The 18,154-nt window shown below is 49.0% G+C and overlaps 1 protein-coding gene across 1 annotated transcript; it reads right to left on the bottom strand.

Moving 5' to 3' along the window:
- Positions 1-14,979: 14,979 nt before the first annotated feature.
- On the bottom strand, positions 14,980-17,385 carry LOC140219279 (piggyBac transposable element-derived protein 4-like). Its single transcript, XM_072289067.1, has one exon. The coding sequence runs from the start codon at positions 16,983-16,985 to the stop codon at positions 15,348-15,350; it is 1,638 nt and encodes a 545-aa protein (XP_072145168.1). The 5' UTR covers positions 16,986-17,385; the 3' UTR covers positions 14,980-15,347.
- Positions 17,386-18,154: the final 769 nt, after the last annotated feature.

Here is an 18,154-nt window from a genome sequence, read left to right as displayed (position 1 = left end):
TGATGAGAGGGCATGAAGAAGACCGTCCCATCGGATATGGTACTGCAGAAGACGGGTACAAATGCTGAAGAGCACGGGGAGATACAGGTGTCTTCTTTCACGACAATTTTAGCGGCAGGATGAGTATCGACCGAGGCCAGGTCACCAAGGTGAAAAGTTCAATCTCAGCCCGAGCGCAATTGATGATGGCATTGTGGCGTGAGAGACAATCACATCCTAGAATAACGGCGTGTGAGCACGATGAAAGAACTATGAATTCAATCGTGTACAAAACGTCGTGTATGATCACACGGGCAGTACAAGCAGCGGTAGGGCGAATGGGTTGAGAACGCGCCGTTCGGAGCGACAATCCAGACAGAGATGTCGTCACTTTACCAAGCGAACGGCAAAACCTGGCATCCATAACTGAAATAGCGGCACCGGTATCGACTATGGCGACTGTACCGACATCTTCGATAAACACATCAATGACATTGGCGGATAAAGGAGGAGGACTTCGGCATGTCGACACTTGCGCAGTTCTTGCCTCAGGAACTGCGTCGTCTAGTTTCCCTCTACGTTAGAGTGGTCGTCAACGCATAGGGGAAAGCGATAGACGACGTGGGGAGGGTGAACGGAGGCGTACGAAGCGAGGACGGCGATCAGTCTGGGAGCGAACTGGTGATGGGTCGAAGGGTTCGAAGGCGCATTTGCATCAGGCTGCACATAGGGCGCTCGGCGATCGTCATCGAACGCCTGCGATCGGCGGCGGCAGAACCATGCGACATGACCGGGATACCTACATGCGAAGCATATAGGGCGATGGTCCGGCGTGCGCCACGGGTTAGCGACGGCAGTGATGATCCAGGGGACGGGAGTGGGAGGGCGGTGCGCAGGCTGCTGGAAGCGACACACGGGCACACTGCGAGGGGCCATTGCAGCAACCGTAGCATAAGTGACCGGTGTAGTCACGACATCCTGCTGGTGAACAGCCGGCAGCGCTTCCGCGACCTCTTCATGGATCACGTTACGGATATGAGACGTCGATTCCCTTCATGGCGTGCTTGATCTTTTCCGCTTCCCTCATGGCAGCGTTCACGCGCCTGCACAAATCGAGAACGTCTTCCATATAGCTGGTGAATGTCTCACCCGTCTCCTGTGCGCGTGTACGCAAAAGCTGCTAGGCTCGGAGTTTCCTGACGGCGGGTCGGTCAAATACTTCTGTAATCGAAGCTTTGAGCGCCGACCACGTTCGGATATCCCATTCGTGATTTCTGAACCAGAGACTGGCCACGCCCGCGAGGTAGAATGATACGTAAGCCAGCTTGTCCGAGTCATTCTATTTGTTGTGAACGCTCACCCGTTTGTAGGACGACAGCCACTCTTCAACGTCGTTGTCGTCGGTTCCGCTGAAGATGGGAGGCTCCCGCTGGGGAACGGTGCCAGCGCAAGGGACGGGTGGCGATGGAAGAGTCTGCTGGTCGGCGTCCGACATGGCAGAGGGTAGCGTCCGAGAACGGAGTTCCAGGATGGTAGAGTGGAACGTTACCCCGCACGGCTCCACCACTTATAAAGGAGGTTTATTGGGGTTCGTAGCGACCGCCCGTTCTACGATGCACCGAGCACAGTCCCCGAGCTCGAGCCTCTGCTGCGCTCTTGATGCTGCCGATGCTGCTGACTGCGCGCACGTTCGTCATCTTCTTTACACGAGCAATATTGACACCCTCGCGAGACCTGACGTCACAGGCTGCATGCTGGCCGACAAAGCATGTGTATTCCGGCGAAGAGCCCGTGCTTCAGCTGCCTCGATTGCCATTAGAATTCTTCAACTTGCAGCTGTTGTAACAAGGCCACCATGGTGCCCATGTAGCGCTGTGGGTTGCTAGAGCTAAGGAAGCAAGGAGTGCTCCGTGTCGTTCATTACAGGAGAGCTCCGTGTCATTCCGTGTCGGGCTCCGTCAAGCGTAAGGCTTGGGAGATGAATGTGTGGAGGAAGGACTGGCGATTATCTGGCGCTATATTTTGTTTTCGGAATACTTCATCCCAGAGATGTATAAGGATGATTCGCAGCTGCTCGCCGAGTTTCGGATATCCGTAAAAACGCTCACGCTGCGCCTACGCGCGATGCCGACCATGCACGGGCACCGACGCAGCCGTCAGACAGCGTCCCGGCCATATGTCAGCCTTGCGTTGTTTTGCCGATATCGGGGGCAGCGAAGCAATAAAAGTAAAGCAAAAGCGCACATCGCGCAAAATGCTTGCGCCGCACACACATGTGCTCGGGTGTTTCTTCACATATGCCGCACAAAACTACAGAATAAAAAAAATATTTGGAACGCGCAGCAGCTGAACAAAATCGTAGTTTTCTTGAGTACGGATGCGAGAGACATGCATGCCAGCAAACAATCTAGGCACATAATTTCCATTGTGCGAAGTAGCACCAGAGGTCTCCCGTGAACGGCTGGGTGAGTAAGCAGCGCAGCGCGCATAACATTTGATGAACTATGCTACCCAACAGTGCAGACGGGCATCTGCAGCATTTCGCGCAACAGCAATCTCGCCATGTATGTCGACCACGTTTGCTACGCTGTCTTCGTCCATTGCCTCCGAGATCTGCATGCGCCAGCCGGCAGAGTTTCTCACTATATCACCTCGAGGGAAATCTGGCGCCTCAGTCTATGGGAGTTTTCTAAGGGACGCTGTGCCGTCATGGGAATGACGGTATATGTGTATGCGAGGCTTGTGTTGGTTGCTATTGTAAGAGGCTTCGTCTAAAACGTGGATATGTCTACACAAATAACGCGCTCTTAAAGTAAAATCTGCATAAAATGTTTCCTTCATGCACATTACACTTTCCAGTGAAGGTTACTCACCTACAATGCATAACCAAGCGAAAAGAAGCAAGAACAGACGACAAACTATTCCAAAGCGCGCACGCATTTTGTCGCCTGTCCTCCAACTTTAGCGGCCTACTGATACTTTTATACGGCTCACAAAATTGTGCATGCAATAACAAGTTTTCATAGTTAAACAAAACGTGTTTTGTGTAATAATAAAGCTAAAGAGCTTTTTACGTGCTGTTTTAGTAGAAAATTATTCATTGTGACAGACAGAACGGTGCTTGCCCGTCTCTCCGAGAACGATGCAAATCCGAAGTCCCAATATAGCGGCATTTCCATACATACCACAGCGCAGCAGCGCCAGATTTACCTTTAGGTAGTATGGTGAGAAATGCTATGCCAGCCGGCGCGCACACATCTCTGAGACCGTGTTTCCTCACTTGAACTGGTGGCGCCACGTGCACAATTCGGCGCTGTCCGCTTTTAGACCAGACTGTTACAATCGGAAGATACAGAGATCAGTTCACCAAAGAAATTTTCGAGGCATCATGTATCGGTTGGCTTTCCCCAAGTCGAAAAAATAACTCGATTATGTAGAGCACTAAAAGTTGGAGACCACCCCATTGTCAGATGAAGCTTCCTTGCTCCCTCGCCTTTGTTTCTTTTCTGTTTCCTGACTGACTAAACTTTGGTGCCCGGAATTTACAGCTCTTTCAGTGTCCCATAGTATGTTTGTTCACGCCCACATTATAGTCCTTCACAGCTTTTTATACTCGTCATCTTATCCTTTGACGATCTTTTAGTCAACACCTTTTACCACTTTCTGTTTTCATAGTGTAATCATAGCGTACTGCGCATTGAGGCATCATCTCTCGCAGTCAGCCATCTTGTTATCATTGGTTGTGACGTATGCGCCGTCACTTTAATGGGGAATGTGTATATATGGACTTCATTGCAAATAAAATTAGTTGGAGCTAGCGTTTTGTCTGTCTTCTTTCCGCCATCCGTGTGTTTCTGCGCTTGACCTGCTTTATGGAAATTTAGCGACATCAACATCCGCGCTCCGGCCAATCTTCTTCAGGTTGTGCGAGATTCCATGAAAATATGGAACAACTGCCTTCTTTGCGTTGTCTCGACTTTTTCTTGTGAGCTGTGTCTATACAGGGCCAGCTCTTGTAGCTTTCTTAAGCTCGCCTTCCGCGAAGCCAACCTGCAAAGATAAGTCATATCCAGCTGCGCTGAGGAGGGATACCTGTGACCAAAAGCTTTCTTCCGCCTTCGGCACACGGGATTTCATCAAGGCATTGGTAAGGCAAGAGACAACAATATTTCTCTTTTTTTTTTTATCCTGATAGTTTGGCCAAGCCTCTGGTTGCCTTCAAGCAAATGACGTCTGGCGCCTGCCCCGCTGTTATTGTCTATGAATTGCTTAAGGATGCCCCGTTTACGGTGGTACCCGCGGCAATTTTACTGCCAGATTGCATATTTCGGATTAATCTGTGCCATGGTTTTTGTCTGGCGCGTTCTCTGAGCCGGTTCTAGCTCTGTCTGAAGAGGCGGGTCTGTCATACGGCTTGCTGGATTTTATCAGGCCGGCCCACCAGCCTGCGTTCTCTAACCGCGGTAGCGCTGCCTCTAGCGCTGATGTTCTGACGTTAAGCGTGGCGAGTTGCTTCGCGTTATTTTCGGCAAATTTGCTGACTAGGATTTCAAATTTCTAGGTGAGCGTTTCGGAGAGCATTTCGCTCCATTCGTCTCACTTCTACTCTAGCTATCGCATACTTACAAATGCATGCAACATGCTGCTTTTTTGGGAGCTCGCGGTGTGATGGCAGTCGAGTATTCCGCCTTGCGTTTAAGGGACGGGGATTCAGATTTGATGTCTTCGTTAATTCGGTCCTCAGAAGGGCCGGTCTTTCCATTGCCTGAAACGTTCTGCACGGACGCAGCTATATGTGAGTGTTGTGCGAGGTCCGGGAGCTGCGCTGCTTTGAGGGCTGCGTACCCGCGCCGCGGCTTTTGAGGTTAGTCACTGCTGCTTTTAGGGCCTTGTTCTCGGCGATTACAATTTATAGCACCTGACTGGTTTTAGTGATTTCTGCCTGGTGGCTTCCCTCGTCCGGAAAGGTGGGGGAATCTTACTTGTGAGTCTTAAGTGGAGGAGCATGGGAGACCGCGCTAGCCCACCTCACCTTGTTTCCTTGTTTGCTGCCTCCTGTGGGTCGATGCTCGCTACTCCGGGACGCCGATCTTGAGTGATGATGTTTACCACGAGCCGCTCACTGTGATTGTCGCCGGTCTTGCGTGGTACGCCTGCGTCGTTTCGACTTCGACCTTGAGCGGTGTAGCTGCTAATGTTTACGCGTAGAGTATTTGCTTCCTGCCTAGTGCAGCGGCAGGTGGGGGAAGGAGCTCAAAGAATCTCTCGCCCCTCCGCCCTATTCTTCTTCCCCACCAGGGCCCTGCGTCGAAGCTCAGGTGTTTTTATCGCGTTTGGACGACTGACGCATTGGCCTACGCCATCCTGACTTTATTTCGCCCATTGCCTTCTTTCGAAGTAGATATGGCGTTTGGCAGGAGTTTTTGCATTTTCTATCTCCCGTATGGTTTTTGTTCCAATCAGTGCACATGTGGCATCGAACTGGTGTGCTTCTTGTATAGCTTTCTCAATGCACGAAGGCCGTGTGTCTCTTCTTCGGGCGTCGGGCAGACGTCCATGCTGTCCCCACCGTGCCGCAGGCGAAGCATATTTCGAGTGTATTCTTGTGGACGTAGCACCTGTACTCCGCAGCGCGGTAATGGACGTAGTAGGACATCTTTTCGCCCTCGAAGACGATGAGCATTGCATTTTTCTTGCCCATTCTTCTTGTTTGGAGAATGGTTGGGTTTTTCTTGTATACTAGGCTTCGTGTGATGTCTGTTTGTGAGTCGTAGTCTGGGATGTTGTGGATCACTCCCTTTGTTGTGCCCTCAGGCGATGATACGTAGGTACTGTAGGTTACGTAGGTACTGTAGTGACCTCGTAGGTACTGCCCGCGAAGCTGTTCCGACATGGAGTCGCATTTTATTGCCCGAGGCAGGCATGCTGGGTGTGCTTGTAATCACTATGTGCGTCTCCGGGTGAGTACATATGACGTCTTCTGTCGTTTCTTGTGCCGAAAGGCCGGTGGCTCAGAGGACTCCGTCGCGTAGCCCCGAGGAGCTGATCTTAGTAACGTCGAGGCCCCTTTGAAAACTCAGGATGATCTTTATCTTCCCACGGGAGGGCAGGCTGCCGACGCAACATCTGTCTGTAATGTGGTTTCCAGTTTCTTCCTCGGGTGCCGGCGTCTTCCTTGGTCGTAGTCTTTGCCGTTAGACTTAGCTGGCTGAGGGCTTTTTTACGATGCGGTCAGTGGCTCGCGAGCGAACCCGCCTCTGCTGGGAATTTCTCCGCTGAGATTTCCTCACTTGCTACTTTGACGTGGTCCATGCCGGAATCCGGTGGCCATGGGGGTGGCTTGGAGAGTTCCGGGGGTGATCCGCATCGAAGGCGTCGGGGTTAGGCCTAGTGCCACCACCGATACCGCGCCGCTCGTGCCGGGCTATTCGTTAGCGTTCGTAAAACGTCGATCTGCCGAGAGGCATATTGGCCGCCCCGGGCCAGCCGTCATTGAGATCTTCGAGACTTTGGTGTCCCCGGGTGGGGAATACCTTCAGGCACTCGATGTATTGGTCCTTCTCGAGGCGAATTGAAAAATCACGCCTCTTCTGTGGGTGTTTTACGGATCCTATGCGAAGCGCATCTACTCCCCATACGTGTGCCGATTCCGAAGATAGCGCGGTGCCGGGTCGACCCGCGACGCAACTGCAGTTCGCCATTAAGGGATGATGATGTTTGAGGTTTTATGGCGCAAGGGCCAGGTATGGCCAAAAAGCGCCATGCTAGTGGTAATGAATATGTAGTGGTCTGATGGGTTCTGTGAATTTAATGTGACGTGGCTGTGAAGAGGTCTAAAACAGTTGGTGTAAATTGCATAAAATGTACACGTAATAAAATAATGGCAATGATTAATGACATGTACAATGATCACTAAAATCCACTAAGAAGGAATGATGTATTATATAAAATATGCGAGATGCTAAATTGCTTAGGGCACTACTGCCTCGCCAGAGCCCTTGAAACACAAGGGCCTAGAGGCGTGTGCTATTCAAAGTAATTATCACAGCGGCATCCTCTGAAGAGAGGAGGCACTACGACCTAATGGGGCTAATAACATGTAGCACAACTTCTTTCAGGAAACCCAGGACAGCGTCGGTATCAAAGAGCGGTTCGGCACCGAGTAACATAACAGGATGAAGGGGGATGTGCTGCCGGTATGCTAAGGGAAAATGTTTTTTTCTTTGAGATTCGGCTTCCCGACACTCCAGAAGGACGTGGAGGACGGTCAGCCTCTCCCCGCATCCACCACAGGTTCGAGGCTCGTTTCCGGTGAGTAAAAAGTTATCTGTACCAAATGTGTGTCCTATTCTTAGCCGACAGAATTGGACATCTGTCCGGCGTGACTTTGTTACAGGAGGCCAGAAACCTAATTGTGGCTTTATTACATGCAGCTTATTATTTGTTTTTAGGTCCCACAAGCGTTGCCAGTAGTTTCGCAGTTTCCTTCTTAAGAAAGGCTTCAGGTCTGTGACAGGGACCAAAGCAGTAGGATTAACTACATGCAATGAAATTGATGTGGCCATCTGATCCGCTAGAACGTTACCCTCGATGCCCCTATGTACAGGCACCCAGCATATAATCTCATGTTGATTAGATATATATGCTTTACACAGGACGGAATAGAGTTCACTAATTACCGGATTTTTGTGGTTTACGAATGACATGAAGGCCTTCAGAACACTAAAGGAGTCCGTATAAATAACTGATTTCTGGAGTTTTGATTTCTTTATATCTTTACAGCCGACTACAGTGCGTAGGCCTCAGCTGTAAAGATACTAGTTTCCGGATGCAGTACATCGGTTTCCGAGAAGGATGGACCGATGGCTGCACAGGACACCCCGTCCTGTGACTTCGATGCGTCTGTGTAGAACTCTGTGCAGGAGTATTCGTACTGGAGTTCCCGGAAATGCCTTTGGATTTCAATCTCTGGAGCGTGCTTTGTAACTTGCATGAAAGTCAAATCGCATTGTATCATCTGCCACTGCCAAGCAGGTAGCATCTTAGCTGGACGCATTAGGCCATGTTTGAGGATTAGGACATCCATTTCAGTGCTAAGCTCCCTCACACGCAGCGAGAAAGGTTATCTTACGGAGGGACGATTACGAAAGAGTGTAGCATATGTCATATCGTTAACGGCATTAAAACCCGGATGTTGAGGATTAGAGTGAACTTTCAGAAAATATATTTGGCTGATGTATGTTCTCTGCAGATGAAGCGACCACTCATTTGATTCTACATATATACTTTCAATGGGACTTGTTCTGAAAGCGCCAGTGGCCAGTCGGATTCCTAGATGGTGGACTGGGTCTACCATCTTTAGCGCGCTCGGGGCGGCAGAGTGATAAATCACGGCACCTTAGTCCAATCGTGATCGAATGAGGCTCTTGTAGATATTCATTAAACACTTTCTGTCACTACCGCATGAAGCCTGGGTAGAAATTCATTACGTTCATTCTTTTTAGACATTTTTCTTTAATATATTTAATGTGGGGGACGAAGGTGAGTCTATAGTCAAGTATAACACCTAGAAATTTGTGTTCTTTTTTTACAGGTATCTGTTGTCTATGCAGTTCTAAGCAAGGATCTGGGATCAGGCCTCTCTTTCTTGTAAAAAGAGCACAAGAACTTTTGTTAGGATTGAGCTTAAATCCATTTTTGTCTGCCCACATTGACACTTTCTTCAGGCCATGCTGTACCTCTCTCTCGCACACTGCGAGGTTACAAGCTTTGAAAGCTATTTGAATGTCGTCCACGTAGACAGAGTAAAAGATGGCCGGTGGTAATGAAGCACGAAGCGTGTTCATCTTCACGATAAAGAACGTGCAGCTGAGCAAGCCTCCTTGGGGTACACCCGTTTCTTGCGTAAAAGGACGTGAAAGTACATTGGCGACTTTTACCAGGAAGGTACGATTGGACAGATAGCTTTCTATTAGGTTTAGCATATTACCATGGATGCCCAATCCTAACAAGTCTCTTAAGATTCCGTAACGCCCCGTTGTGTCATACACCTTTTCCATATCAAGAAATATCGATAAGAAGAACTGTTTATGTATAAATGCTTCCCGGATATTTCCTTCAACAAGTACTAGATGATCGGTAGTGGGGCGTCCTTCTCGGAAGCCGCACTGATAGGGATGAAGCATTTTGGTCATTTCAAGGAAATGGGTGAGTCGCCGATTAATCATTTTTTCAAATACCTTAGAAAGGGAACTTGTGAGGGTGATCGGGCGGTAACTTGCCACTGAGGAAGGATCTTTACCTTGTTTTAAAACAGGAACCACAATGGCTTCTTTCCATGCAGTTGGAAGGTATCCTGGAGCCCAAATTGTGTGAAAATTGTTAGCAGTGTAATTTGGGTGTCATTGTGTAGGTTTTTGATCATTTCATGCATGATTCTGTCAGATCCCGGTGCAGAGCTCTTGCATGAGCTCAAGGCAGCTCTCAAATCGGCAATACTAAAAGGGCAGTTGTGCGGTTCAATCTGTGGGCATTTTCTTATGAGTCACTTACATTCTTCTATTTGTTTATATTTCAGAAAGGATTTAGAATAATGGTTTGAGCTTGACACGGTCTCAAAGTGCTCCCCAAGTGAGTCTGCCTGATCTTGCAGTTTGTCGCCTTGTGCGTTTACTAGAGGGAGTGAATGTGTTTGCCGCCCTCTAATCCTATTAACCCTGTTCCAGGCTTTGGCCTCATCTGTAAACGAGTCAATACTCGATAAAAACTTCGGCCAACTTTTTTTGCTGGCCTGGAGGCGAGTTGTCCTACCTTGGGAGTTTACTTTTTAAAGTTCTCTGCAGTGGGAGAAGCGCGTAGCAGCCCACACGCTTTGTTCTGTTTTTTACGAGCAATCCTACATTCGTCGTTCCACCACGGGACACGCCGTCTGCATGCCAAGCCACTTACTTCAGATATCCATTTAAATGCAGCATCTATAATGAAGGCTGTAAAATACTCCACAGCAGCATTAATTCCTAGCGAGGACATGTCATGCTATGAAATATTAGTGAGAGTTCGGAATTTCTCCTAGTCGGCTGTATCAATCTTCCACCTAGGAGCCTGTGGTAGATATTTGTTTTCTTTATGTGTTTTTAGCAGTATGGGGAAGTGGTCGTTCGCGTAAGGATTGTTCATAAATTCCCATTCGAGATCAGGCAGTATAGACGGGGAAACTATGCTGAGATCAATTGAGGAAAAGGTTCTCTTTGCAAGACAGTAATATGTGGGTTCCTTCTTATTCAGAAGGCACGCACCAGAAGAAAAAAGGAATTGTTCAACAAGGCGACCTCGCGCATCGATACGAGAGTCTCCCCATAGGCTGCTGTGCGCATTGAAATCGCCAAGAACAACATAAGGTTCTGACAATTGATCCATCAAGGACTGAAATTCATGTTTGTTTAGTTGGTAATGCGGGGGTATGTAAAGCGAGCAAATGGTGATGAATTTGTTTAGTAGGACAACTCGAACCGCCACTGCTTCAAGGGGCGTTTGTAGCTGTACAGGTTCACACGCTATACTTCTATGAGTGACAATGGCAACACCGCCCGATGATGCAACTGCATCGTTGCGATCTTTGCGAAAAGTTATATACTGTCGGAGAAAGTTTGTATGTTTGTATTTTAAGTGTGTTTCCTGTAAACAAAGCACTTTTGGATTGTGTTTTTGGATGAGTTCCTGCACATCATTAAGGTTTCTAAGAAGACCTCTGACGTTCCATCGAATTATTTGTGTGTCCATATTGGAAGTAAATAGGTGCTGTGTGTACAGAAACAGAAGTATTAATTACAGAGATTTCAGAGATTACATTACAGAGCTTTTTCGAGGCCCTTTAATGGGGGTTTTGCCTTATCTGAAGCGTTCGAGGGAGCCTCGCCACTCCTTAGGCGCTGGGCGCGCCGTGGGGATAGGTGTCGTGTCCATTGCCTATTGTGATGCGCCGGACTCGTGCTCTTGCGAGCGAGAAGTTACCAGAGAGAGTCCCGCCTTGGAGGGCAAGACCCCTGCGCCCATCAGCCCGGAGGTTGATGGGGCTCCCTGATGGATTTGGCTGCGCCGGCTGTTGCCAGCGCTGGAAGGGGCCGGGGATGTTGGGGCAGCCTCGGCGGCGCCCACCTTCGGGGTCGATTTCCCTATGTGCTGGGTTGGCGTAGCAGCACTAGCTGCAACCGCAGCGGGGGCAGATGGGGTAACTGCCGACTCACTGCCTGTGGGTCGGCGAGCCGCCTGCAGCCGTTGTGTCGCTGCCCCCTGACGCGTCACATCGGCAAAGGTTTTCTTGGGCAGGTATGAAACCCGCCTGCGTGCTTCCTTGAAGCTTATGTTTTCCTTGACTTTGATTGTAACCATTTTCTTTTTTCCAGGATGGGCACGACCGCGAGTAGGCGGCGTGCTTTCCATCACAGTTTACACAGTGGAGAGCGTTTGCACAAGCTTCAGTGGTGTGTTCATGGGCACTGCATTTCGCACATGTTTGGCGGCCCCGGCAGCTCTGTGAACAGTGGCCGAAGCGCTGGCATTTAAAACATCGGAGTGGATTGGGCACGTAAGGCCTAACATGGAGCTTTATGCACCCGGCCTCGATTGACTCGGGTAGGACACTTGAATTGAAGGTGAGTATTAGGTGTTTGGTCGCAATCTCTTTACCATTCCGCCTCATCTTTGTTCTTTTCACATTGACAACATTCTGCGCACTAAAGCCCTCCAAGAGGTCTGCGTCTGTCAGCTGAAGCAAATCATCGTCTGAGACAACGCCGCGGGTGGTGTTCATAGTGCGGTGCGGACTCACTGTCACTTGAACGTCCCCAAATGACACGAGACAGGGTAACTTTTCAAATTGTTTCAGATCCTGGAGCTCCAAGAGGAGATCTCCACTTGCCATCCTTGTTGCCTTGTAACCTGGACCAAGAGCCTCAGTTAAAGACTTTGAAACTAGAAATGGGGAGATTGTGTGTACTTGTGTATCTGACTTTTCCGAGTGAATGACGTGAAATCGTGGGAAGTTGGGTCTTTCACAACCAAAGACCGTGAATACATCTTCGGTGCGCCTTCTTTTCTGAGGGCGATCAAGGAGGGGTGGGAAGGACTTTGCCATTGGAGAATTTAATTTTCGGCAATAACGCCAGCCACCCACCGTGGAGCCCTAGAAGGGGACGCTGCAGGGACTGTAAAAGCAGGTCCTGTAAACGCCAGCTGTACGTTATCGCTATGAGCAAATATGAGATAACTTAGGTTGGCTATTCACAGAAGGTTGACCTTTGCTGCCTGGAAAAATTGGAAGTAAGCGGAAGCTAGGAGAAGACAGGAAAGATGAAAAGTGAGAGAAAGACGAAGGCTGGAGGGAGGGAGAGACAGGACAAGGCATCCATCGATTTCCCCCGGATGGGTCAGTCCCAACAACTGGTTGAAAGCGGTGGGATACGTGCCCATGGGTCCCAACAATGGGTAGGCTTCCATGTATTTTTCGTGTGCATCAACCAAAACTATTACAATCAGCTGATACCCCCGTAAGTACACATCGAAAATTCAATGGCTCATAGCCCCATACGGCAGAGGTTACAAGGACTCAGCAAAGTGAAGCGAGGAGTGCTTACATGCTCTCTAATCACGCATACAACCTAGTGAAGCAGGGGCCAAAGAGGTGTGTTGCCTTCGCCGGGGGGCCTTAAAAGTACAAACACCCGGCATTGGCTCAACCCCCCGGATCCCCTTTTCCCCGGACACGGCTAAGCCGCGCGCGGTTAGACGCGGGAGGTTCCAACCCTCGTGTGCTTGGGCACGTGGTGTCGCAACACACCAAACGCCTGCTGACGGAGACGCCCCTGCGGGGGCCATTAAGGGACCCACATACACAGCTTCGCTGGTAATCCGTGTTCGCAGAGTGAAAGTGCAATGACTTTTTGGTAAAACCTCGCGCGTCTCAGTGGAGCATGCACTGTTCCGCAATCTTTTCGTCGCCTTATCTAAGAGGCGACGAAAAGATTGCGAGGCGGTTTGCAAGTTCCGATTCACCAGTCCGGCCTAGGGAAAGAAGTCGTAGGAGCCCCACGACGCCTGATGAATGACTCCAGGATACCCACGTGGTACTAACAAAGGGTTCGTCAGGATGGAAGGAAGTACTGCAGCCGAAACGCCGATCCCTCGCCCAGTGGCGGCTGGCTCCTACGCGTCGGGACCTTCCACCCCCTCCAGAAATTCTGTGACGACTGAGCTTTAGCATTCGTTTCCCGGCTTCCCTTCTCGAGAAATAATGCTTCACCGGCTAGCGTACAGCTATGAAAGGCCCTTCAAGCTGTATAGTAGTTTATTCCGGACAAGGGAGCTGGCTAGGAAATCAGCGTAACAAATGCTGACGGGCGAGACAAGCCTGGGTCGCTGTAACGGAAGACTATTCGAAACTTTTCTATTCCAATTCTGCTATCAGCCTTCCACGATTGGTCGAAAACTTTTTTCAACCACGCCCACTTCAGCTGCCTGTCACGCGATGTCACGAAAACCGCGATAGATCCCCGTCTGATATGATGTGTAGACACTGATAATGCATGATGTGACAGAAAAAAGAGAAACAGTTATTTCTGATTCGACCCCTTTTCGCCATTAGCCCTCGGCTATTGGTAAAAAGTTTTCGTGCTGCACCCACTTCACCTGCCTGTCACGCGACATCACAAAACCACACAAACGCACCGCGTCAAAGTGACGTGTACGCGATAAAGATGCATTAATATGCCGAACAAAACTTAATTTTCTTCGGAATAGCCGCAGGCTGCCCCATTCCGGACGGAATAAAAGATGGCTGCCGCCGATCGTTGAGACGCTGGCTACTCGCAGCTGCCGAAGAGCATGGGTGCATTTGCGTGTAATAAAACTTCTTGCGTTGCCGTGTAACGTTTTCGAGCCCTTTCGGCACGTTTACCACCTCATTCTGCCAACACTTCTTTGCTGAGGGTCAGTTCTAGCGTAATTCTTAAGCTTCCGTTGCATGCCGCCGTGATTTTCGACCAGCCACCACAAGCTAAGTAAGGGAAAGCCGACCAATCGCAGACGCCGGCACCACCCTCTTCATCCGGTTATCGATTTTCAGTCCACTGGCTCTGCCCTAGTGAATCTCTCTCCACTTGAGCGTTCTCCTCGCCTCTTGTCAACCAATTAGATACGACAAGCCGCTCAGTGTAGGCAATGTTATTCGTTGTTCAAGCAAACAAATGTGATCTCCTATAAACGAGGAGAGCGTTTGATTGGTCTGTTCAGACAACCATGCGGGTGACCGCCCGGCGCTTGCGTCGGTGGTTACGCAAATTTGACGTCAGGGGATTGGAATAGAAACATATTGGAATAGTTTCACGTTATAGGGCCCCTGAACGAGACCAGACCCGACATAGAAGGTGACACGCAAAGGCGCTCACGTCGAGGAGACTATAGCAGCCAGCCTTCGTGGAAGCAACCACTACCGCGAATGCCACTCTACCGGAGCGTTACCATGACAAACGGACCGACAGAAATGACCCATTAATAGATGAAAGAAGCCAACGTCGACGACTTCCGCGAGAAATCCTTCAACACCAAGTTCCCAGCATGCCACTTCATTGCCTCCAATTCGCGGGTGAACGTGAAAGCTTGAGACCGATTCCAGCCGGATGATCTGATGTCATGGGCGGGACTTTGCGAACAGTTCCACGATTCTGGTTGGTTGAGAAGAACAGCAAATTAGCCTGACCAGACAAACGGGGAAAACAAGTGCATAGAAAGCGGATCTTGCGTGCTGTGGCAGTACTAGTGCTCCTAGCCGCACGGGTGGTCCGGCTCGTATGCGTGCTCCTAATCATGATCATACTGGTACTCGTGCCAGTACATGTAAACTCTTTTCATGTAAAATATGGAAATTAACCCTTTTTCTCATTTCTTGGACGTCGTTCTAGACCTGTCGATCACCTGGCACCTTCCTCATCATCAACCACGGAACTTAACACTTTCGTGACTGTGGGAAAATCGTTAGTTTTCGGGTAGTCTGGTAATTATTTTGTTTCCTGCCCCAGGAAATGATTCATGTTGAAGTGTATGGTATCAAATTGTAGAAAAAGGAATTATCTTTCCAACGGTATTAATTTCAAACAACATATTTATTAATAATTATACGAAAAAATTATCAAAACAAAAAAAATCGCAACAAGAACGAGAAAGATCGACAAAAACATCAATTCTGCTTTGCATAAAAAAATATTTAAAAAAAAAACCAAGTATACATTTTCAACAAAAGGGCCATTTGAAATCATCCTGCAAATATTAGCTCTCTATCTACAAAAGTTATTTAGGTACACAGGAAAACATTAGACCTAGTGTATATCGTGCCACCGTGCGAAGCAGTTCCTCGATGAAGTGAAACAGAGGTTAGCTGCACATGTTTCGCAGAAAACATTTGTTTTCTGCTCAACTTTTCTTTCTTCATAGCATAGTTTACAGTTTCTATATCTTTCCATTTTTTGTGGTTGATGCTGTTGAACTTGAGGTGCACTCCGAGAGGGAACAACAGGCGCGACTAGGGGGTCCGCAATATGTGGCTCATCATATCCCAGCAGCTGGTCAATTAGTTCTAGCCTGAAGGCCAACTGGTCGAAGTGCAAACTTCTCGATAGTTCTGGGACTTCTGGATGCTGCCGACGATGCTCGCTAAACATTATAAAGCTATTTACTACAGCTATATCGATGCAGTGGAAAAACAGTGTCTTCCACCATCGCAAGGACTTCATAAGGACGTTGTAGGATCCGATGAGCTGGTCGGATTTATCCACTCCAAGCATGCCCGCATTGTATTTTTTGATCAGCACCGGCTTCTTCACGGGCACTTCTGTCCACATATTCCCGACTTTCTTCCTTCGCTTTGCAAGGACGAATTTGTTCGCTGTGTGCGCGGTAGACATCATATTCACAAGCCGCCTGTCTTTCCATTGCAGGTACAAAACATCCTGCTCCCGCAGCCATCGAACGTCTCCTCTTTTTGCCTTCTTTTCCCACTGTGTGTCTTTGAGTTCACTTGGAAAGCCACGCCGATCTTTCCGCGTTGTCCCACACGCAAGTGTCTTGCGCTCCAGTAAATGGATAAACAAAGATGTGGAAGTGTAGAAATTGTCCAAAAAAATTAGGTAACCCTGATCAAGATAATTTTCGCACAGCCGCGTCACAACGTCGAATGTCAAACCACGCACGCTAGGTTCTTCGCGCTTTCCCGTATAGACGCTGAACTGAACAGTGTACCCCGTTTCCGAATCAGCCAAAACCCATAATTTGTAACCCCATTTGATCACTTTATCCCTCATATACTGGCGAATTCCGGACCGGCCTTTTGATTTGACCATTCTCTCGTCGACGGAGAGGTTCCGACGCGGTTGAAAAAATAACGCGGAAGAATCGTTGACGTGCTGAAGCAGAGAGGATATGCGGTGAAGCTTGCCATGGGATGCGACGGTCGTCTTCTCTGGATCAGACACACTCAGGAAGGCAAGCAACGCCTTGAACCGTTTCCTTGGCATCACTCTAGGTGGAAGAAGCCCTGAGAATATTCTGCGTGTGCTCCAATAACAATGCAAGCGTGGGACTTGCACGATTCCCATGTATACGAGAAGTCCGATGAACTTGAGCATCTCCTCTTGAGTGACTTCCTTCCACGATCCATCTCTCTCGCTGTACGTGGGTTTCTCGAAAATATGCATCCATGCATACTTATTTGTGTTGTTGCAGATCTTCCTGATGATTTCGGCGGTGAAAAACAACATGAAGAAATCGACGGCTCTTACGAACCGCCGCGCAGCACTCCGGAGCGCGATTCCGAGGTCCACTCCCGGCGGTCTTCGTGGGCAAAACTTCACTCTCTTCGCGGCCGCCGGCAAATGGTCCCGTCCGAACGACGTTGACACCCTGCAGATAAGAGCTGTGACCTTTAGAACACGCCGGAAATCCTTACGACGCGATAACATGGTCCGAGAAGAAAGCAAAACTCACCTGCGGATACCTGTCGATGTTCCGGGGCGGTTTGCCGCACTTTCGTCGTCCGTACTGAAGTCCGACGAACCGCAGTCGTCTTCCGAGTCTCTGCTGCTACGATCATCCGCAAATTCGAGCCCAGATGCATCAGAATCCGTCGAAACTCGCCGTTTGCGAGGGGCGGACACGCGCGACGTAGATGCCATTTCGGAAACAAAGAGCGCTCGTCACCGCGACTACGCAGGCGCTTTAAAAATCCCCGCGCGGTGGAAAAAAAAAACACAAATCCGAAACTGATAAAATAGCCTCTCTTTGACCCGCTCGATAGCGCTAGCTGTCCGAAGCGCTAAGAGAAGCTCCAAAATTCAAACTTGTGCCATCGAGAACATACTGTCGACGCGAATAGGCGCGGTCACGAAAGTGTTAATGAACACTCGGACACTGGAACCGCAACAACTGGTTGACAGTGAGAGCATAGGCTACCCTAAATCCCACCAACTACTTGAAAGCGGTAGGATACGTGACCATGGGTCCCATCAGTGGGTAGGGTTCCATGTATTTTCGTGTATGTGAACCAAAACTATCACAATCAGCTGATACCCCCGTAAGTACACATCGAAAATGCACTGAGCAAAGTGAAGCGAGCAGTGCTTACATGCTCTCTAATCACGCACACAACCTAGAGCACATGTCGAAAACTTTCGTCATTGTCTCCTACCCCGGTAAGCAATGGCTCTTACACACGTAAGCAATGGTTCGCACCCCTGCAAGCAATACAGTTCTGATGTGTTCGAAAGTTGCTATGGGAAGGTCACATATAGTTAGACAACTAACGACCACCGATCAATACAATAAATGTGTGTGCGTACCTTTCATCACGATGACCACCAATCAAGATAATAAGTGAGTTCAGAGCTTTCTTTTAAATTCGGTGTCACATCTGTGGCATGTGATAAACAGCTTCGCTGATTATCCACCTCCACAGAGTGGACAGGCTCAAGATCTTTTCTAACATGTTACCGTCGCATTCATTGCTTCGCCCGCATGATGAAACTGATTAATTTTAACAGGATGCAGTTTTCTGACGGGATGTAGCAGGCATCAAAGTTTTGACTCGCGACAGAGGCTAAGTGAGAGCGTCACTTCACCTCTACATGATTTT

The sequence above is a fragment of the Dermacentor andersoni genome, chromosome 7 (genome assembly GCF_023375885.2).
Source record: "Dermacentor andersoni chromosome 7, qqDerAnde1_hic_scaffold, whole genome shotgun sequence".
NCBI classification, from domain to species: Eukaryota; Metazoa; Arthropoda; class Arachnida; order Ixodida; family Ixodidae; genus Dermacentor; species Dermacentor andersoni.
The sequence above is the reverse complement of the archived record's forward strand: the minus strand, read 5'-3'. Positions and strand labels throughout refer to the sequence as shown.